A 22,918-nucleotide genomic window follows, 5' to 3' on the forward strand; every position below is an offset into this window, starting at 1 on the left:
AAAAAAGAACTAGATAAATTCATGGAGGATAGATACATCAATGGCTATTAGCCAGGATGGGCAGGGATGGTGTCCCTAGCCTCTGTTTGCCAGAAGCTGGGAATGGGCGACAGGGGATGGATCACTTGATGATTCCCTGTTCTGTTCACTCCCTCTGGGGCACCTGGCACTGGCCACTGTTGGAAGACAGGAGACTGGGCTAGATGGACCTTTGGTCTGACCCAGTATGGCCGTTCTTACGGTCTTTGGCAGGGGGAAGGGGAGAAGAGGATAAGAGGGGCAGGTGTGCACTGAAGCAGAGGTCAAGAGTGGGAGAGTTGACAAAAAACAGCCAATTAGCCCAGGGCAAAGTCCAGTCAAAGCTATAGAAAGTTCTCTGAATGGCCAAAGGTCCCTGGTTTGGCTGCTTCCGCCCCTTCCGGCTGGGGTCTCTGGCTGGCTCGTCTCCGCAGTTTTCTCCCAAGCCCACATGACAGTAAAGATTGTAGTAGGCTATTTTAATCTGTACATTTCCGGATAGTGCTGGGGTAAAATGCTGCACCCTGTTCCGTCAGTCACCTCAGCCCCCAACCCAAAAAGCCATACTCAGTGTGGGTGAGAGGCAGTCTGCCTCTGTTCTCATGAGCACGTTTTCTTACGCTCCCTCCACAGCCCCAGAGCTAAGCTGCTATCCAACCAACACTTAGCTGCGTCCTGCTGGCTTATTCCAGGTGAACAGCTTGGCGCTTGTCGTGGTGGGGCCTGTAGAACCGCAAGCAGTGGGCTGGGAAATATGACCTCTGGGATTTAGAATGTAAAGGCAGGGGTAGGATTATTTTCTTGCTTTGTTTTGTGGGGCAAGAGGAGATGTTGGCAAACGCTCCTGGTCATAGGTGGGGCTAGCATGTAGCGGAGTGGCCTAGGGAGCTCTGTCTCTGAGAGCCTCCTCTAACCCGTCATTGCAAAGTCAAACATATTACGACTGGCTAATGTCATTTCAAGCGACGTAAAAAACCAAAATTATTCCCTGTTTTGTTTGCCCGCTGTTTTTAAAGACCTAGAACCCCAAGATTTCTTGGTGTGCTTTCTGGATTTCCCCTTGTTCAGGGGTTGGAAAGTCAAACTTCCTTGGGCATTGCAGGGGAGTTTCTGAGATGCAGGCTTCTTCCCCGCTGGGACAGGAGGATGCATTATGGGGTTTATCCTGATCTCCCTTATGTTGGTGTAAATCAGGAGTAACTCCATTGTAATCAAGTATCAGGGGGTAGCTGTGTTAGTCTGTATCTTGTTGTTTCCATTGTAATCAGTGAGTCAACCAGATTCTGGCTCTGTGTTTTTCTTCCTGTGCCACAGTGCAAATCAATGTAATTGTGAAAAGATGGCCAGTGGGTAAGGCACTAGACTGGGATTTGAGCCCTGGCTTCTGTTCCGGGTCAGCCACAGACTTCCTGGGTGACCATAGGCAAGTCACTTAACCTACCCTGGGCCCCAGTTCCTCAGCTGTAACATGGAGATGGTCACACTTCCCTACTGTACGGGAGAAAATCCTTAATGATTGTAAAGTACTCAGGTGATGGCCCTGGACAGGTTTCCCCTCCCCAAGGATATTTTAAAACCGCTGTGTCTAGAACCCTTCTGTGGAGAGAGTTGCTATCTCTGTGAAGCCTGTCTCACATTGCATGTGTATGTTCTGCAGACATCTACAGTTACATGAAGGGTGATAGCTTGCTGGAATTTGCTCCTGATAAATCATGTTGGAATGGTCACAGCATAGATCTGAATGAAGCCTTGCACGGGGGAAGAGTGCGTTGCTACGTCCATATCATGAAAGAGGGGCTCTGCTACCGAGTGAACACTCTTGGGTTATACATTGAAGCAAACAGACAGGTAAGGAAAATATAAAAATTGTATATTGGACTAGAGTGTGTGTGTGTGTGTGTAATGTTATCTGTAGGGATAGCTTCATCAGCGACACCCCTCCTTTTGGTGAGGATCGCACGGGGACTGCTTCCAGTATCCAGCTGCTGACCGAGCACATCACCCCTTTTAGCAGCATAGGGCAAGGCAGCATGGTCAGCTGCAGAGGGTATGCGACTTGGGGTTTAGTCCCAGTTGTACCTCTGACTCACTGGGCAACCTCGGGCAAGTCATGTAAACCTTCTGCCCCTCGCTTCCCCTCATTGTAAGCTGGGGAGGATGATACCCACCCCTGAGAGCTACGGATGAAAACAAATGTGATTGTTATTGAAGGGCGCAGAGAGCAACCCGCATATTTAGCTGCCTAATAGCTTCCATTCTAAATGTAGCATTGCTTGAGCAGGTTTCAGTCCAGGGTAAATAATGTAACGCAGGGCACTCCAGCTGTCAGAGAAGATAACATCGATCAGTCACAATTCCAGTTCACACTTACCCTGATATAGAGCCTCATTAAATATGGGACCAAAGGGAAGGGTTAAAAAGAGAGTGGCGTTAGTAGCAGGTGTTAGTGACCTGAGGAGTAAAAGCTTTAACCCCCTTAGGATCTCATTTTTTGCCAAACCGTACACATCCTCACTTCCCCTATCAAGTGACGGGGTGTGTGCAGGCCCGGCTCTGGCTTTCTGGCCGCCCCAAGCAAAACAAAAAACAAAAAAACGCGGCGGCCAGAACAGCAAAGCAAAAAAAAACCAACCTGGGGCGTGGCCGGAGCCAGGGTGCAGGGGGACTCCCTGCCCTGCAGATGTGCCCTGGCTAGCGGGGGGAGGAGCCATGCCCCCTGCCGGGAGGGCTCCACGCCGTTCCAGTCGGCTGGGAGGGAAGGACGTGGGCTGCCCTGCCGGGCTTGCTGCAGGGCGCTCCCGTCCTCCACGCCGCTGCCCCCTACAGGGCGGCCGGAGCGGAACAACAACAACAACCGTGCCGCCCTAGGACTGGGCGGAATGCCGCCTCCTACAAGCTGCCGCCCCAAGCACCAGCTTGCTCGTCTGGTGTCTGGAGCTGGCCTTGGGTGTGTGCAATCAGGATTGGCCGATTTCTTCGGCGTTTGGGGAGGCTGGCGAGGACTGGAGGGATGCTGCAGGGGAGGAACCAGGGACTGTGGCTGGGAGATGAAGGGGCTGGATTGGTATTCCTGGGGGTGGCCAGTCCTGTCTCTGCCTCCTGGTTCCAGTTGTGGTATCTCATTGGAATGGATGGGTGAATGAATGCCAACCATAGCTGGGGGCAGGGCAGAACTGGTTCGAACCCAGGAGTTGTGGACTTAAAGGCTCTGCATGCGCTGGGTGGGGAGGAGCTGTTTTGGTGCCCGTAGTCAAGCACACGGAAGGTAGAAAGGGCACAGTGCTGCTGACAGAGGGCAGCGAGCGAGTTCTGTTATAAGCCCAGGACAAGTGGGTTGGAAGGGTTAAGGGAGAGCACCACTTGCTAGTGGAAGTGAGCATGTGCATTTGGCAGCAGCCGCTTGAGTGAAAAGTTATTGAGTTGAGCCAGTCAGGCTCCATGTGGTTTGGGGTTTTTTTTAACCTAAATATTCTACATTTTGGTCAGTGCTGGAAATGCATTTGCTCCTGGGTGGTACGTAAAGTTAGTGCTTTGAATTCACTTTGGGACCTGCAATGTTGCAGAAGATTTTCCTTGATTTTTTAACTTTCCAGGATGGTAAGGTTCCTAAGGAAACTCTGCGGAGGTGAATCATAGAACAGAACTGAACGAGGAGCCCTGGAAAAGGAGCTCTTGTCCTCAGTCTTGCTGCATTTTGTTTCTCTTACCACTGCTGGTAAAAGATGCACCCTTCATTTTATCTGTGGTTTTCACCTCTATTCCGTTGTTCTGCTCTGAGGACCCTTAGAGTCTCAGTTGCTCCCCTCTTGGGCTTTGTAGACAGTTCTGATGCCTTCTCTCTAAGGCTGCTACTGGCAGCTCAAAGCCAGCCGTGTGTTAAGAAGGCAGGAGTCTGGCTACTGCCCTGTACTGCTACTGCCAGAAGAGGAGCAGGGTTCTAAGCCATTGCCCTCCTGGGGAGGAGACACTGAACCTGAATTGTTTCACTTCCAGCTGGGTTGCTGGATGCCTGAAGCCAATGTGTGGGCAGTGGGTTCAAGGGGGAGTTACCTTCAATAGCAGGAAATAGTTTCCGTCTAAGATGAATTAAAAGCAAAACATTAAACTTTCCCTTGACCCAGACACTCCCTCTAACTCCGGCCCCATCACTAGCCTTCCCTTTCAGAGCAAAAATGCTTGCGCTAGTAGCCTTCTCTAATCATTCTGGTCACCTCCTGTGCTGTGCTACCCTTGACTGATTTCAGTCTGGGTTTCGCCCTGGCCACAGATGAGAAATCATTCTTCATCTCTGTAACCACCTTCTCCTTTCTGCTGATCAAGGCTGCCTCTCCCTCCTCATCTCCCAGACCTCAGAACAGCCTTTGACACAATGGCCTGTTCCAGGCTCCTTCCTAGCTGTTCATTTCTCTCTGGGATCCCGTCTGTCATGGCTGCACTACCGTGTCTCGAGCTGTGACAGCATCCCTGGGCTGAGGCAGCACCACTGGGGTAAAATTGGCCTTGTTGGGATGGCTCAGTGAGCTGTTGCTTTTCGATAGTGGCTGCGTCTTATGCATCAGGATCTCACCTTTCGTCCTTTAAACAGCTCCGTCTCTAGCTCTGCTGGTGGCAGAGACAACCCTCAAGATGTGAAGAGTGACAGATGCAGCAGTGTCTGCCTGGAGCTGCTGGCAGCCTGAAACGGTTGCTCTCTGAGAGGGGTGAATTTAACCATTCATCTCATTGCGGGGTCCACGCTGAACCCTTATGACGGTTTAAAAGCCAGCGTTGTGAACTCTTTCTCTGGTGATCAGAGCATGTCAGAAGGGAGAGGGCTGATCATCTCTGCATAATCCACTGCGAATTGTGAGACCACAGGTTATTTTCTTTTATCTGATCCCTACACCTCCCACCTGATGGAATCTCCTGAGGTTCAGTCCTCTGCCTTCGGCTTTTCTTTACCGACCATCTCCCTTTTGGTGATCGTACTTCTACTTTTACCTTCACTGCCACACTTGAGGTGATACTTGATTGTCCGCACAAAGGTGCTACTCACACTCCTCTGTCTGTCTTAACCGAATGTGGCTTTCTCTCAGCTCCACTCACCCGAATATCTTGAAAGAAGCCTGAGTATCCTGAAACACAGCCCCATGACCGTTCTCTTCTCAACATGGACCTTTCATTGTCCATGACCGTGGCATCATTCCCAACCCTGAACTGTTCTCCTCCTGCATCTCGCATGTCAATCTGCCCCTGGCCACCTCTGCAGCATTGCCTGTGTGCCCCACTGCCCCGCCGTTGCAGTCCTCAGCCACACTGTCATCTCCTGTGCCCGCCTGCTCCAGGCTGACTCCAGCGGGTACAGAATGCCCTAGCCTGCCTTCCCTCCTGCACAAAGAGGAAGGTGGGATTATCCCATCCTCCTTTAACACTAGCTCCCCACTCATTTCAGGAGCCAGTTCAAAATGACTCTCCATGGATTTGTCCCGGGCTACTTCCTGGACCTTGTCTCTCTCTATTACTTTCTCTGCTATGTCTGCATCTCTAGAACCCGCGTGTTCCTCTGCAGTTTCTGCTCTCTGGAACAGACACCTCATCACCTTTGTGTTTTCCCCTCACACATCAGAAATAGTTCTTCTCCCTTGCCTGTGCTTCAGCTAGCTCCCTTCTACTAAATGCTTTCACTTAGTCATCCTAGGACGGCAGAGTACTTGGTTGTGTAATGTGTCCTGTATAGGTGCTGTGTTGTATTAAAGCATGCTGAGTTACGGTCTGTCCGAACTCAAATACTGCGTGTCCTTCGAGTTCTGTGGGAGCCTGGCAGCTTGCTGCTGGTTCCTGACTAGAGCAGGGTGTGCAAAGAAGAGACCTACTACTAGACTGGACTGGTACAGTGCCGGCTCTCTTCTCCTATGGAGTGAAGAGGGTAACTACCAGGCATCTGTTGCAAGCATAAACCACAGGTGATAAAATGATGTCTCCTGTAAATGAGCATGTTTGCACTATATACCGAAGTGCCGTGAAACATAAGCCTGCTTGGATTTGTCCATGTAATATACTGATGTGTCATTAGCTTGTTCACCTGTGACTTGGGATCTCCTCTTCCAGGTTCCTAAGCTGTTATCTACTCTTCTGTGTCCAGAAGAACCATTGGTTCATGTGTCCGCTCAAGTCATGGACAGAGGCCTGGTGAGTGACTGTTCCTGCAGAATGTGTGAGGGGAGGTGGAACTATCTGCTAGGCCTTAATTTCAAGAGTTGCCTCTTGTAATTCAACTTCTGTCTCAAAAATGTAGCCGAGGTTCTAAAGCACTGAGCTGAGATATGACTGAACGCAAAATAAAATGTCCCGAATGTGTATTCTCTTCAGCTGCATATTCTAAATACTACTGAGTCAAACAGAGTAATGGAAAACAACCCAAAACACCCACGTGTCCTTGTCCATCAGTTCCTGCCCTTCAGTCTTGATTCATTAAAAACATGTTTTACTGTTTGTACTCTACTGTTTGATACTATACAAATTTTACCCAAAACCACTGCAGCGTCTTGTCCCCCAGCAGACTGATGTGAGGTTTGGCAGATGATGATAGACAATCCGTTGGCTTTCCAAAGGCCAGCAAGCTTAGCGGGGTTTAATATTTTAGGGCTGGCTCTTAGCTAAAGTATTTTTGCTGAATCCCAGCCCTAAACCCCTATGCTTTGGGCCCACTTTGGTGAGCTCTGAACTCACACAAATAGTCCCACTGACTTAAATAGGACTACTCACATAGGTCCTTGCCTTCATGTCTAAGAGTTACACAGCTGGGGCCCTGTGTGCTGAAGTCTTCCTGAGCTGGGAGGCGTGGGGAAACTGGACAGCTGTCTGTTTGGGGAATGGTCACCAGGCTGTGCTCAGTTGAGCTGGCCACCTCAATTTATCCAAACCCTGGAATCTGTAGAGATCTTAGGTGTTCTCCAAGACATTCAGATCATCAAGGTCCTGCTTTGTATGTATTCAAGGTTAATATCTTATCCCTCTGCCACTTCCTATATTCCCCATTCTTCTTTTTTTTTTTTTTTTTGATGCAGTATTGCTCTGTGACTGCCTAATTTCAACACACAGCTTGTCTCCGGGAACATTTAGCTTGCAGCAAGCTGGGGTGTGAATTTCCCCCGCACTAGCCTGTCGCTCACTAAGTATCCATGTAGACCCTGCTGCCGCACACTAACAATTTCCTACTGTGCTTTGATCTAGTCCCATTTCAAAGCGGGATAGATCAAAGCGCACTACAGGGTCCACACGGACACTTAGTGTGTGAGGGCTTCCTGCAAACTAAGTGTTCATGGAGACAAGTCCATAAGTTATTCTTTTAAATCTGCACCCTACAGATCGTACAGCATGCTTTAGACATGTCCACCAGGTCTCACCCACACATACTCACTTCTTTGAGGTATATGCTTTACTTCCAAAACTGCATACTGGGGAAAAGATCTTCCCCTTAATCAAGAGTAAGATAGTTAACCTATGAAGGGTCACTTTTAAGTGGTGGTCTCATCTACGAACAAAGTCATCATCATTCACTCCTGGTTATGCTGTAGGTTTATGAGAGAAGCACTGTACAGATGAGATCTTTGCTTTAGTTAACACGATAAAAAATAATTTCGTATCCTTAAATGTGCTCTAGACTGAGAAGACATTACAAGCCTTTGAGTAGTTTGAATTTTGATGTTTTCTAGGTTTTTTTGAAGATGCAAAATATGTTGACGCCAGTAACTGTGGAAGTGTCTTGTGTGGGCACAAGTAAACAAGGCCTATCACTGACCTATAGCTTGTATTATTCATAGTGTCTAGGTATATGGAGAATAGTCATGTTTTTTGATAGAGATCCTATATGAAGAACATTGACTTTGGGGATAACTTAATATACAGCCATGGTGGTTTGACTAAGTTTCCACTCTGTTCCTCTCTAGGTTGGATCTGACAGCATCATTGGTTCATCCACACAGGTTGGAGAGAAAACATCCATTAAACACTCCATCATCGGCTCCACATGCACCATAAAAGACAGAGTTAAAATAACTAACTGCATCATCATGAACTCTGTCACCATTGAGGAAGGGTATGTTACTTCTCTGTATCTCCCTGTCCTATGCTGCTCCTTTCCCTCTCGTAGAAAGGCGCTGGGCTGCTGGCTGGCCTGGCCATGGCAATTGGTCTCAGGAAGAAGCTAGTTTCTCATCTCCTGTGGGATGTAAGAATGAATCAGAAATAAGTTTTGTGTAGTATCAGTAGGGCGCTAATAACAAGGGAGAGCGTTAACTAGAGGGGTCCAGATGGGGAGGATTAATTCCAACCCATCCTTCTGGAGAGCCTGTCATCTGCACAACTTATTTTAAGTCATATAGATAGAATGGATTCACTCGTCTGTATGAGGTTGGGTCGAATCCTTCCAGTACTGAAGGCTTATTTTAATGGCTTAGACTTTAAGATTTTTGGTATAAATATCTGCATACTCCTATAAAGCTGCTGATTTTTAAAAATTCCACATTTACCAATAAAAATCTTCCTACGGGCTTGGTATTTTGAGAGCCTCCACTGGCATTCTCTTAGGTCTTTTCATTGTCATCTTGAATCTTTACATTAGCATTACGGTTGCTGGAAAACAGGGCAAATAAATAAGCTTTCCCAAAAGGAAATCTGTCATCCGGTAGAGGTTCTGTGTGTAAGAGACCCTAGCTAATGAAGGGGTATCCACACAAACAGTCACCACTGATACTTGGATGTTTAAAAATGAGACCTCCTCTGTCTTGACACCATTAAAATTCTAGCTGGTCACTATGGCAGGATAGAAGCAGACTCGTTAGCCTCATTAATTTGTTAGCCTGGCATGCTGGAAGGGCTTGCAAACTGTAAAAGATTAAACCAATAAAAATGAACAGTTTTGAAGCTAGTTGATTTTTCATCCTGCCTCAGTGCTTCCCAAACCTGGAAAATCAGTCATTACTTGCAACGTCCTCTTCATGAGAGGATCTGCTTCGCAGATCGGAAGAAGAATCAGCCCAGTCATCAAATGATTCCCAGACTTATCTTCCACAGATTCCCCCTCCCCCCAATACACACACGTTCTGGGGCTCCTGTTCTCTCATGAGGGTCTTTGAGAAGTGACCTAGGTGCATGTAAACATTGCTTTGTATGATGTGTGTTATATATTCAGGGAGGCGCTCGCTCTGCTCCTAGTCTCCAAGGTAGAGGATATTTATCCCACTCGTTTGTGTTGTGCTACTGAAACATCCCTTGACTCTTCAGTGAGGGGAAATGACTAACCAGTTGCTGCCTGAAAGTTCCCCCCTCCTCTTACGAGCCGGCTTCCTATGGGTGTCAGTGGAAAAGAAACTGCTCATTAGAGTCTATACAGGCCTTTATTAATTCCCTGCTCCTTCATGCCATGAGGTTTGCTGAGGGTCCTTGTGGGAGAAGTCAAACCCTTAAAAAATGCCAAGTTGGCTCTCACGGTCACATGCTTGAAAACAAAAAACCAAAGGATATTGAGTCTGTGGAGAATACTACTGTTACAAAGCTAAATTACAGGTAAGCAAGTATGGTACATCACTTCCAGGCATTTAGTCTTTAATAGAAATACACAGTCATTTCAAGCACATCATAAATCAGAATTCCTTGGTGTGTAGATAATAGCTGGTCTCCAGTTCACTTGTAAATGGCTCCGGTATGGCAGTCTCACAGAATTCGCCGTCCTCTAAGTACCAGGAAATACTCTGATTTGACAACGAGCTACACTGTTGTCTTGATTAATCGATTGGTACCGCAGGCATTCTGGCAGGGTTTTGCATGCGAGGTAAGCCGCTCTACGGTGAAATCACAAAGGGGGCTAAATGTATATATAGGTAGCTAACAAAATCCACATGTGTTCCTCTGCACTGAATATACAGCAGTGTTCTGTTCTAAACCCTCAATAGGGATTGTTATCAGAATAATCATTATTCAGAATGTGCCTTTCAGTATGTTCAAATATTGATTTGAAAGCAAAAGACCATTGTGGGCACACTGATTTTGTTTTCTGACTAACCTCCTCCTCCTAGCCATTATTGTAACAAAGCCAGTGCAGCCGGTCTCAGCAATCAGTCGTGCTCCAAAACGTAGCAACAGCCTTGATAGTTCCAAAAGTCCATCGACCCAACCGCTTTGTTGCTGTTGACACACCAGAAGAGTCTCAGTGCCTTTTCTCTGTGTGGAATGTACATTATACACTATAAAAGTTTGTTTCAAAGTGCAACATGGTTCATATTGTATGTGATAAGCTTGTGTAAATATTGTGCCGATACCTTATTCCTGTCTCACATTATGTAAATCTCTTGGGTTTTCTGGTGTGGGAAGCCTCTGGTGAACATCTAGGAAGGTCTGGAAATGTATCTGGAACCTGAGTTTTGGTAAGAGGAACCTTACTCATAACTTAATGAAAAGGAAAAATGACTGCTGTTATTTCGACCTTCATTTCTTTCAAATCCTTAATCACAGCTGGTGGATTTATTTTTTGCGTGATGTGTCCATGGCTGTAGCATCTGGATGCAGCACATAGATTAACTTTGCTGATGGTGTTTTAAACTACCCCCAATAGACAGCTCCCCTCCACAAACAGCTTCCCTCTCTCTCGTGCTTCAAACATCTATAAGTAACCCAGCAATCATCCCAGAAAGGGCTTGATAAAATGACGTCTTGCACTGTGGGCAGAAAATCAGTAAACTCTGGCTTTTCCATACCAGCAGAGGGAATGATTTTCTCACATGGGGACCATCCAGTGAGAATGTTCTGCCTTCCAAAAAGGAATGTTAATGGCAGCGCACTCATGGCAAGAGCACAATCACCAAAGGGTGGTTTCTTGAGCCAGGGCCTAGTCAGCATTTGGTTAAGGGATATTGCCCTCCTTGAAGGAACCATTCATGATCCCTGTCAGTGAAGGAGGTACAAACCTTCCAGCATCCATGGGCACCTGGCTCCATCTTGCCGGTTAGCACAGTAATCGTCCATCTGGGGGTGAAGCCAGAGGCACTCCGAAGAACCTGCATGAACACTGTAGAGTCTGGGTACAGTGTTTTGAGGCCAACCTCAGAGGCTTTGATTCACTAAATAAAGTGCAAGGGAGGCCAGGAGGTTTTTCTCTGAAACTCCTGGGCACCATCACCTTGCACTTCCACGAGATAGTGCAAATGGTGGTGATTACAGTGCGAATCCAAGATGCTGTAGGAACTGCTGCATTTCCTGATATTTAAGGATTCACAAAATTCCATTTCCCAACCAAAGGGAGTTTTTTGGAAGCCTCCTCGTGAAATTTAACACCAGCTCTTGGAGACGGTTAAATAGCTTCCATGGGGGCAGATGGGACTATCACAAGGTGCATCCTCATAAAACTGGATTGACATTCTGAGGTTGTGGTTCGCTCATGCGAAAAACTGAGGTAATCACCTGGATGATACTTCCAGACTGAGACAACTTCTTCCAAAAGAAATAAACCAAGGAATTTTGGGCCCCGTTGTACAGCAGCATCTTCCTACTGTTTTCAGATTTCGATCGATTTCTCCATTGATGATTTACATAGACCGGTCCTGCAGACCAAAAGCAGTTTTATTGTGGAATCTTCAGAAGAAAGCGGGCGGAGTACGAAGTTATTCTGTAACCTGGCTCTTGTTAAATGATTTGGGTGGACATGAAGCCCTGTCGTAAGAGATTACAAAAGGATTAAAGACGTTAATAATGTAGGGGAACTAATCAGCAGTGCCTCCTTAATGTGTTTCCCACTGCACAGCTAATTCTTCCCTCAGTTAGACAATAAAATCAAGATTACGTATGTGCTGAATGCTGGACATGCCTGACCAAGTCTGGAGAGACGGGCAGCTGAAAGCTGCGAGAGGAGGTAATTCATAGAACAGTGCAAGCGCTGAGAGATGCTGAGTGCCCAGGTGACAGGCTGCAGCATGGAAAATGTTCTTGTTCCCTCTGGACAGCTCCCTGGAGCTCAGTGACAAATGACTGCAGTGAGCTACATAGAGGAAAACTACTAATCGAGCTGAAATAATAGGTCATCTGAAAACTCCTGCCTCTCTATCTACACTGCACAGTAGCTGTGGGCATCTTCAATCTGTCTAGCAGCTGGGGCTGACCTTTCTACTTATTGTTTTGGTTGGGGTGGAGGAGGTGCAGTACCACGGGGTTCTGAGATTTGTGTGTGTGAAAGTCTTTGATGTAAAAGTCCTCTGACTACAGGTCATTTATAGTGCAAGCACCACGGCAGTGCCATCCTGATGACGATTGAAACTAGTTACCTGGGCAGACGCTGCTGATTACAGAGAGAGCTGGTATCACTAAGTGCCATCCTGATCCCTCTGCTGAACAGAAAGTACTGCTTGTAAATAACCAGCACGATGCTGAACTGAGCTCCCTAAACTTGTTTCATGTAGTGCCTCGGAAGTAGAGTGGAGCTGTGGTCGCTTCCATAGATCATCGCTCCCAGCAGCTCCCAGCGAAGCTTGGCTTCTCTGAAAATCAGGCCACTTATTTAGGTGTTTTAATATGAATTGAGGAGCCTAACTTTCGCCCCCCATTTTTTTGAAATCTTGGCTCAGTCTTGGACCTTCAGTTTTCTACACTGCGGGATTTATTTGGATTGTAAACTCTTTGGGGTGTTTCTGTTCTGTGTGTGGGGTCCAGGTCCATGACTGGGCTCCTCTGAGCCGTGGCTTAGCTGAGGGCGCAAGACGTCAGGAGCTCAGACAAAGTAGCACAAGGTTCATGATCAGCGTGATAAGTAAACCCTACTTTGGAATTGTCTTGTTGAATTTTGGAAGTCAGTCCCATAGTAACCATATGGTAGATTTATGAACCGAAGAGACATATTTTGCTGCATCCTTGACTAATACCTGTAGCGAAGCAGCAGGCAGGCATAACCAACTCTTGGTAAGTACGAGTTTCCACATCAGCCATAGATACTGTGTTTGGCACTTTCCTCATGGAGGTGATGGCAAGATGCTTATGATCCAAAATTACCTCTGGATTCCCAATTAAATCAACACCTGTGAGGCCTGGACCTTCTGAGTGCAAGCCCAGGAAGCGCTGCTGGCTGCACCAGTGCTTTAATCGAAGTGGCTGGAAGCAAAGCCATTATTCAGAGGGGGTTTTTTAAGGCCAGAAGGGACCATTACGATCATTGAGTCTGGCCTTCTGCATAACACAGGGTAGAGAATTTCATCCAGTTGTTGTTGCATCCAGCCCATCGTTTCTGCTTGAGCTGGAGCATATCGTTCAGAAAGAGACGTCCAATTGTGATCTCAAGAGTTCAAATGATTCGGACTCCACCCCACCCCCCATTGGCCGGTCATGCCAGGGTTTAAGTTACATGTCTGTTAAAAATGGGCACCAGAAGAATCCAGTCTTGGCAAGTTACAGCTCCTGTCCTGAGGCGCGTACCCTCTGAAGTCAGCATGCTCCAGCATGGATGCAGTTGCCACATTAAGGTCTAAACCTGGATAGTCCTCAGGGGAGGGGCTGTATCTCCCTTCATGCCTTGTGTGCTCAGCCCTGTCATGTGGACACTCTACAATAATGCTTTGCTTGAAACTCTGTAAGGTCTTCGCCTTCAATGATAAAAATGTCACGTTTCTCCTAGTCTCAGTTGCGTGGATTTATTTTAAACTGATGTGTCATAAGATTCCCAACAAAAAATGCTATTAATTCCTCAAGCAGAATGCCAAAAAGCCAAAAGGGACCAGGGAGGAAAAGTTCCTTTCTGAAAGGAGTCAGCCAATCTGACACAATTGGCCATCTCGGTTCAGGAGAGGCGCAGGACTGGAATTGCAGAAGGTGGCTCAGGTCAAGTTTAAAGCGCTTGACTGCTTTATAGCCTGGCTTGTTTGAGTGCAGCTAACCGGAGTTTACTAGGTGTTGACAGAAATAGCATAACAAAGTTAAGATTTTAAACAGATTGTCATTTCTGGCAACTAAACGACAGTGAAAAAAACCTCTGGGATGTTCAGATGAGAGAACGTTATAGGCATGTAGCGTAAGTGACTACGTTGTTACGTGTGCAGGTTAAGCTTTGGCTCTAGGGAGTCGTGACTCACCACAGTGCCGTATGTGGTGAAATTATACTAATTTCTCAATGGCAAACCCAAAGCGTAAATGTATTTCAATTCTTGTGTGTCGGAGTGTGACATGTGCACGGGCAAAGAGAGATGCGGGATTTCAGTGAGATTCTTGCTCTCACCGTAGTGTGTTAAGGCATAACTAGGTGCGTGGCTTATGAGATGAGCATTTCCGTGCTAGTGGAAGTCCTCACCAGTGGCAGTGATATTGAGCTCATTGCTAAAGGGAGCATGTTTGGCAGGGTTCTGACTTTGGATGGTCTCTGCCTATTAGCCAGATTCATTTTTTATATTGTATGTATAATCAATAGATTTGACAAGTAACAAACATGACAATCTTGCAAGCCCTATGAGCTCAGCCTTTCCTTGCCAATAGGCCTTGTCCATGAGAAGGTGTATCCTCTTTCTTCAGTGTATCATGAAATCCAAGGGCAAGGGCAAGCAGAGTTGGCAATTTCCTGGGGAAAAACTAGGTGAGGACAGTAAATACAGGCTTAGCCCCAGGAAAAATAATTGTATCAGTGTCCAGCAAGCATAGAATGAATCTTTTCAAACTTTGGGTACATCCATTCAGAACTGAGGAATAGGCTCGGTCTGTCCGCTACATCAAAGTTGGTCTTCTGCGACAGAATGCTGCGTGGCCAAATGGACCTAGACTGGTCGTCTGCAAGGCTGCGTGCTTCTGCTTGCTTAATGCTGCAAGCCTACAGCACTGCATTATTGGTGTTTTCATACTATTGAATGTTTCTGACTTTTGTTTATATAATACTCAAAACAGAAATATGAGTCATGCCCTGGAACTTCCTTGAGAGAAAACCCAACCAAAACGTAGACAGACATTCTAATGTTCAGTATTACAATTACATATATTCTTACTATGCCCACTGCAGTTTTATTGGTACAACCCTAAATTAATCTATGAATCTACTGCCTTATGTAGCCACAATTTGAATATTTAACTAAAACTATATGTAATGTGGTGTGCATTAATAAAACAGTATTTGAAATAGAAAATGCCTTAAACTGGGATTGACTGGTTTTTCCCAGGGAGGTAAAAACCACCTCTATTAAATACCATGCTATCCCTGAGTGCAAGGAGTATGGTTTATAGATTAGATTGTAAAAACTTCTGAGCAAGGACCTTGTCATCTTATGTATTTGCAAAGCTATTACATGTTGGCACTATATAAACAAATATGAATATCATCTAAACCCAACATGGGTCGAACTCTCTGGGTCTCTCTCTTCCAGTGCTGAGGGGGAAGAGGGAAAAACCCATATGCTTTAGGTCAAATTCACCACTGGTGTAAACAGATGCCACTCCATTGAACTCCATTACGCCAGAAAGGAATTTGTCCCTTTGGTTCTACTTACTGTTCTACTTACTGTTGCAGTATGTGGTAAAGAGGGTTGATGATGATTTCCAGATATGGGGCATATTTGTGTCCTTTACAGTGTCTCTTTAAGGGAAGGTCTGTCAAATCAGCCGACAGAATTTCAGCTGTTATTTGACCACACATCAACAATGTCTGGACATCACTAAGAATGTTGGGTTCAGATATCTAATTATTGTAAAGAGACATTCTCACCCGTACAGCCATCTGACCGTGCCCATCTGTGTACAGCAGTGGTTTTCAACCTTTTTTTCATTTACAGAGCCCCCTAACATTTTTCCAATGGAGGTGTGGAGTCCTTTGGAAATGTTAGACATAGTCTGTGAACCCCAAGGGTCCGCAGACCACAGGTTGAAAACCACTGGTGTAAAGCAGTCACTTCCCGTTCTCGCTCTCGCTCTCTCTCCCTCACGGATGTGTACTTAGCACAAAGTAAATGCCACATTATTGCTGTATCTGATTTTGTAACCCTGAAGAGCACTAGTAAGAATACTGGCTCATTAAAGGAAACTTGGTTATAGTTCTTCCTCCTCTTCTTTTAGTTCTATTTATATTTGCAGTAACAACTATTAGGATGGGGGCCCCATTGTGCTAATGAACTGTGCAAATGCATTCGAAGACACGGTGCCTGCCCCAGTTAGCAACCAACCTAAGTAGACAAGGTACATATTAAGGGGAGAGGAATACAATCAAGTATATACAAAATATGTGTATGCATGTATTAATGTGCAGGTTTTCATAACTATATGAATGAAGCTCCAACAATTCCCATCTGTGCCATCGTGAATAGGCTGAGTCCTTGGGAACTTTGCAATGCAAGTGGGTTTGGAGAGATCCAGAGGATTAATGTGTCTCTTTAGGGAGGCTGTTTCACGTGTAAGGAGCTAAGAGTAAGACAGAACAGAAACGTGTGTGAGAGAAGCTGGCCCATGTAGTAAAGGTGAGCAAACAAACAGAGGGGTAGAGTTGTGAAGGGCCTTGAGGACAAGAAGCTGATGTGGTGAACCAGAGGGAGCCAGTGCGGGATTCAGAGATCGGGGTGAGGTCTTAGCACCTGTCTTTGATATAAACCTGAGGTGGGACGGAGAGGAGGAGCTTACAGTGATCAGGATAGGAGTTCTGGGTGCATAGGAGAAAGAAAACAGTGACTTTTAAAACCAGTACGGAGGAGTAAGCAGCAAGATTTGGACATGACCTGTTGCACAGGGCAAAAGATGAGCAAGAATTATCACCATTGATTCTATATTGACCAAAACTGGGATCTTCCCTGGTCAGACATAGTGAGATAATAAGCTACGTGTTGGATTTTGTTAAACAAGTTCCAGCTACCTGTCTTGAAGCAGAGAGCACACATGCTTGCTATAGTTGTTACTCAGTAAACGGACTTAAGAGGGACCACATGTGTCTAGTTAAACGCTGTTCTAGTTTACCACATGTCTCCAATTTAATGCTACTTTCTATGAGAACATGTACAAAGGGAGAAAACAACAAGCAAAGCAAGCTGGATTGACTACTAACTGCAGATTGATTGTGAAGTTTATTGGTTGTTTCCTTGATAGTGCTAAATCAGCACCTGATGTATGAAACTGGGAACGATTTGAAGAAAGTTCTAATTAAAACCAGGATGGAATGGAGAATTTTATAGGGGTTCAGCACAGAAGGGGTCTTATTTTTCCCTTTGGATATTACCAGTACAAAGGAGAGATCCCACTGCCAAGGCACCATTTGTGTGGCATTGTAAAATACGTTTTACAACACGTCCCCTCATGAGAAGGAATGAGGACATGCAGTTGCTTCGAACCCAATAACTTGCAAAGGTGGAAATAAAATTATGCTCATGCCGGGACCCTCAAACATTTTATATCGTGCACCACTTTTAAGATGGCAGTTGTCTCCTCCAGCACCACTTCCACACGTTCCCTGTGGCAGCAGTAGAAGTCGTCAAATTAGGACAGTTACGGAGAAACATTTCAGCATGTGCTTAATAGGGATGGACTTTATGTACATGCTTAAAGTTAAGTAGGTTTGTAAGTGCTCTGCTAAGTTGGGGCCTGAGTTTCTTAAATGTGAGCTGCATGGCTGCTGGGTTATGCAGCCTTTTCTGGGCTCTCTATTTCTTCTCCCTGAATGTAGGGCATTACATTTAGCAAATCTCCACTGCAAGGTCTAATCTCTCTGGGTAATGCTGCAATTGGGTTCTGTCCTCTCTTGGTCTCTGTTTGTTGCGCCTCCAATGTTGGATGTTGTCTGCACATTTGATCAGTTAATTGTTTTTGGTGAATTATTTGTTAACCAACAGCCACGTGCTTCGTGCCCTACAAGGCAATGAACAAAGTACAGTCCTTGCTCCAAAGAGCATATTGTCTAAATGATGAAATGGAAAAGGTGGGTCATTCCGGAACCTCTAGAAAGGAGTAAGTTTGAGCTACTCGGAGGGCTGATTTTTCAGCCACCTTCAACTCTATTGAAGTCCACTTTGTATATATTTAGGGCATTCCTCCTCATAAAATACCTACATCTTGTGGATGTTTGAGCTGTTGTTATCAATAATCTCCCAAAAGAGATTACTTTTGGCTAACATTGTTTTACATCAAGCTGCATTACATATATTACCACTTTTTTAACATGGATACAGATGTTTCCCTGATAGCACAAGGAACTCTTGCCAGTTTTCAGAACATTTGGTTCAAATAAAAATTACATCAGAGGTTAAGCTTAAAGCATTGTTCCACTCTGAAGAGTGACTATGTGAAATGACCACTTCCAGCTCTGCTGATCTGCTCCTTGTGTCCTGCCAGTTTCAGAGACACTAATAAGCTTCTGCTCCTGCTAGCTGTGTAGATCCAAGAGGGGAGACTTTCAAAGGCACACGTGGCAGTTAAGCACCGAACTCCCATTGACTTCCAATGGGAATTCTGCACGTGGGTGTGGGAGAGCGAGGTGAACTTCCGTACATCAACACACTTGTTAACCAAGTTCCCGTGGGAACGATGGGGTTGCACAGGTGTAATGGAGGGTGTCATTTGAAGACCACGACAAGTGAACAAATGTAGCCTAAGGCAGAACTGGGCTGCAGAATCTTTTTTAGTGCTAATGTGAGAGAAGGAAAGAACCTGGCTTGGCTGTCAGGTTCCAGCTCCACTGGCAGGACAGGCATTTAGAAAACAACTTCTCAAATGGGCTCACTTTGAATGGAGGTTTAATGTGACATCCTAAATGGGGCACCCCACAATACCACAAAGAACTGCACTTGAAAAATCCCCAGGAGAGTGCCATCCTGTTATGTACTCCAACTATCACGGCATCTGCTTGGGGTGGGTCAGCTAGCAAACCTGTGGATTAAATCAGAGTTGGAAATTAAAGAATAATAGTTCTGGTTCAAGCCTTTGAAATGAGAAACAAATGACTTCTGCATCAGATGAGTATGCATGTGATCGCGGGCGATACAGCACTCCTAAAATAAGACCTGTAAACGATTGAATCCTGAGAGACAAGTTGTCGTGTACTGTGGTTCCTACAATGAAAAAGGCTACGACAGATCTGCCATGTATTACAACTGGACTTTTAGCTAAATGAAGGTCCACAGATGGACTTACTCCAAGATCAACAAGAGGTAACTAAACTGAAGTGTCAGAGGTGAGGAACCACTTCCTAGTCCACCTTGCCCAGAAACCTGTATTTCACCTTCTAAAACCAGTGATGGTAGCTCAGAGGCAGTTCTTCTGGGTCAGTTATGTGAAGGATCCCATGAATTGTAACTGGAAAATATGAATGCAGGCAAGTACACACAGTGCATAGTTCAATATTTAGGGTGTGGGGCAGGAGAAGTGTAAAGCAATCATACCATTGTAATGAGCACAGTATATAGACCTGGCTAGAAAAGAGACACAAAACAAGTTCCTCAGCAAATACACCCTCAGAGATCATACAAATTGCTTAAGAACTTGTTGGTAGGAGTTTTGTGTTACTCCCCTAGGGGGAGAGCTGGAGATCAAAGCCCATATTCTTTTAACAGACTGGTTTCTTTGAAAATTATCTCTTAAATTTAAGCACATTCAGTTGTCATCTACTGTAGCCTTTGGGATTTACTTGAGTGTATAAACAGAGGAGTTGCATTATCCCAACTCATTATTAACATCTGAAAAGGTATTTTTATGAAAGTGAAATTTCAGGATTCTCTAGGTTCTTGACAACGGGCTTGGGAGCGCTCCATTTTTTCCATGATCTTAATGTCCGACCCCTTTGATTGTGTGTCATAGCCCCCATGCCACTGGCTAAGAAAGACTAAGCGGGACTCCTTTGGAAGGTATTGGCAGCTGCTAGAGCACCAAGCATTTCTCTTTGTTTCCTTGCTTTTCATCTGCCACCATGAAGGCCTCTTGTGGTGGCTGCCATCTTTCTGGCCAAGTAGGACTGGCTGTACCTCCTTTGGGATGCATCAGTGCTGCCCTCTATTCAGCCATCCGTGTAGCTCTCGAACAGCGCTCCGGGCTCCATCCCTCTTAGAGCTTGTACATCTCCATTCCACAGCCCGCTCGACCTCTCCTCCACTTCTCAAGCCTTTGTGAGAAATCCTCCATCCAATGTGTAACACACCTAGCTTGCCTTGTTGCCTATCACCTTTTGTTGCACAACTGGATTAAGCTAGCGGCCCTGGATATTTTCCATCTCCATTTCAGCCGATTTGCTGTAAGGCAAACCTGTGACATCCATACCTTCCTAAGTTTGTACGTCTAGGGCCAGCGCTCCACTTGAGGTCTTGACCTCCGTTATTTAAGCCCCTTTCTTCCAGGAACGTTCATCACTTTAATCATGGAGTCCTAAATAATCAGTGGGTAGCCTGTAATTATGGGTTGTGTGTTGGATTCCTGCAGACTGATCCTTGTGTGCTGAGCATTGCATATTTTGCAAAGGTTAAGAAGAAGACAGTACCACAATTCCTGGGAGAGCTGACTACCTTAGGTGGTAGATGCTTTGCTTTGCTAAAGTAGCATGTTGCAACTGCAATTGACAGATTTGATTTAAGAGTTTGATTTATAGGCTGATAGCCAGCCTGAAAGTCATCAGTTCCAGGGCTTCGTAAATCAGCCTGTCTCTGGGACTAATATTTCCTTATTTATAATTTTGACAGGAGATGGAATTCTTTCCCAATTCTTTACATTGCTTTCAAATGCAATCGACCACCCTGTCCTCTGGTTTAAAGCTATGAGATTTTGCCACAAATTGGGGGGCGGGGAAGGGAAGTATGCCTAGTCCAATAAAAGCTCCATGTTGTGTGTTTGGACACTGGCTCAGCCCACACAAGAGATGGACTGCGTTTTTGGCTTTCTTCTCCCCTCCTCCCCCCTCCCCTACAATCTCTGACCTTTTAGAAAAATAAATAGAAGATAAAGAAGGGCCTGGAATGTTGCCGAATGTGTGTACATTTTGCTCTCTGTTGTTTTCTGCTGGGATTAGTTGTTTACAATGTGGGGAGGAGAGGAGAGGAGGTGGGGGGTAGTGTGAATGAGTGGCATTTCAGAGTGATCTTGTTAGGTGGTCTGCAGCTTAAAGCCCTAAATCCTTGTAACCCTCCCACCCCCCGCCTCCTTGGCCATTACTACTCTTCCTCTTGTTCCTCCCCTTTTTTAAAAACAAAGTCAGTCTCTCTGTCTTCGAGACACACACACTCGCTCTCTCACTTGTGCATTGTACCTGTGGAGCAAACGAATGCGCTTTAGCTAGCCGCCGTCTACATCTGTTCCCACTGCAGGACTGGACTTGTAAAACACTCGCTCTAGAATGCAGACACACACTGCATAGGTCTAGTTATTTTCAGCAAAACCCCCAGCTGCCAGGCTTTCAGCTGTGCGATCTCACTTAAAACAAATTCTAATTGAAATTTCAGCTGTAAATCAAACGACTCAAATTAGTTGTTCTTGTGGGTTTGAATTTCATCCTCGAGTTTTAAGGTCAGAAGAGATCCATTTTCACAGTGCTGAAAAGTTGAAAAATATACTTCGTTTGAGTAAGAAAAATGTGGTTCCCATTAGGATGCAGTAAATCAATGTTCATCAAACTGACTGCTATCAGAGCTCCTACCAGGATAAAATAGTATTGAGCATTTGAAACAGCCACGAAGGGCGGTGGCCAAAGAGTTAGAGAACACAATAGACTTGTCCTGAGATGTGACATTTACCCTGCAAGAGAATAAAAGGTCCTTCCTCGCTCTTTACATTAAAAAATAAATACAAATAAAATAAACACACAGAATCCTTCTCTTGGCAGCCTACAGAGCATACTTTTTAAAACGGCATTTACAAGTGGTTTCAAAATGGCTGCATTCCATCTGTCAGCGATTGCAAGGAACACCCACCAAATGTGTTTATATCTGTTGAAGTTGTGCTCCACCCGAACAATAAAAACTGGATCCGCTGCTACTCTGTGTGAGTGGGGGGACAATATGCGAATTATTTTAAAATTCTGTGCGCTTGAGTGCTTGGATCAGCTTTGGAGGTGGTGATTTATCTTTTTTCCCACTGGCGGTGAAGAAGGGCAGATTTCCCCTGGTTTGCTAGCACCTGACCTGCATCAGCAAGTTTCCTCTGGTTCCCTGGCATCAGCACAGCCGACCCCAACCACCCACCCAACTTGCTTATCATTGATACCAGTGCAAAGATGATGACAGCGTGAGCTGTTTCTTGGTTGTAACCCCCGCTTCTCCTTATCAAGCCACCTCCAAGATTTTCTCCACACTCAGACCCAGCATTCTCCTATCTGAGCCTTACCAGTCACTCCTGAAATCCCTTCTCTGCAGATATGTGCACTAGCGGGTAGTGGGTAAGGGCTTATAAACCGCTGGTGGACGCCTGCGACACGCTGAGCACTTGCAGTTCCTTTTGTAGTCAGTAAGTTAGGGGTGCTGGGAACGCCCAAGATCGGGCCCCACGTGAGGCTCGAAAGATAGACTGTAGAACTGGCCCGTGCAGTGCTCACACACTGATAAGGCTCTTTGAGCGTGGGGCACGCTTTGGGTAGGATTTTCTAGTTAGGGGGCAGCTCTGTCCTTGCTAGGAAAACTCTCAGCAGCACCGGGCAGTCTGTGCTGAACTGATTCATTCCTTAACCTGACCTCTACTGATAAACATTATTTCTGCGCTAATGCTCTCTTCCGGAACATGATGGCCTCCAAACTGCTGTGTAGTGCTGGAGCTGCAGGAAAGGCGCAGCTGTGACAATGCTACAGTAACCGAAAGCAAAGACAGGCTGGTGCCTTTTCCCTACTTGATTATCTTATTAACATGTTTTTCATAGAAGCTTGGCCAGGCAACCTGAGCTGGACAGCTCCAGAGTGAATCCCGATCGCCTTTCCTCGTGGGGGAGGAGGGCCTGGGCTCACGCATGGTTGTAGTCAGAGCA

The 22,918-nt window shown here is 45.8% G+C and overlaps 1 protein-coding gene across 2 annotated transcripts in view; it reads left to right on the forward strand.

Annotated features, from left to right (window-relative positions):
• Positions 1-22,918, forward strand: part of EIF2B3 (eukaryotic translation initiation factor 2B subunit gamma) — a 148,093-nt gene that overhangs the window by 111,683 nt on the left and 13,492 nt on the right. For both annotated transcript variants that reach the window (XM_034778512.1, XM_034778513.1), the window contains 3 exons: positions 1,676-1,866; positions 6,106-6,186; positions 7,947-8,095. In XM_034778512.1, coding sequence (XP_034634403.1) covers positions 1,676-1,866; positions 6,106-6,186; positions 7,947-8,095 — 421 coding nt within the window. The remainder of the gene's footprint in view (positions 1-1,675; positions 1,867-6,105; positions 6,187-7,946; positions 8,096-22,918) is intronic.

The sequence above is a fragment of the Trachemys scripta genome, chromosome 8, assembly GCF_013100865.1.
Source record: "Trachemys scripta elegans isolate TJP31775 chromosome 8, CAS_Tse_1.0, whole genome shotgun sequence".
Taxonomy (NCBI): domain Eukaryota; kingdom Metazoa; phylum Chordata; order Testudines; family Emydidae; genus Trachemys; species Trachemys scripta.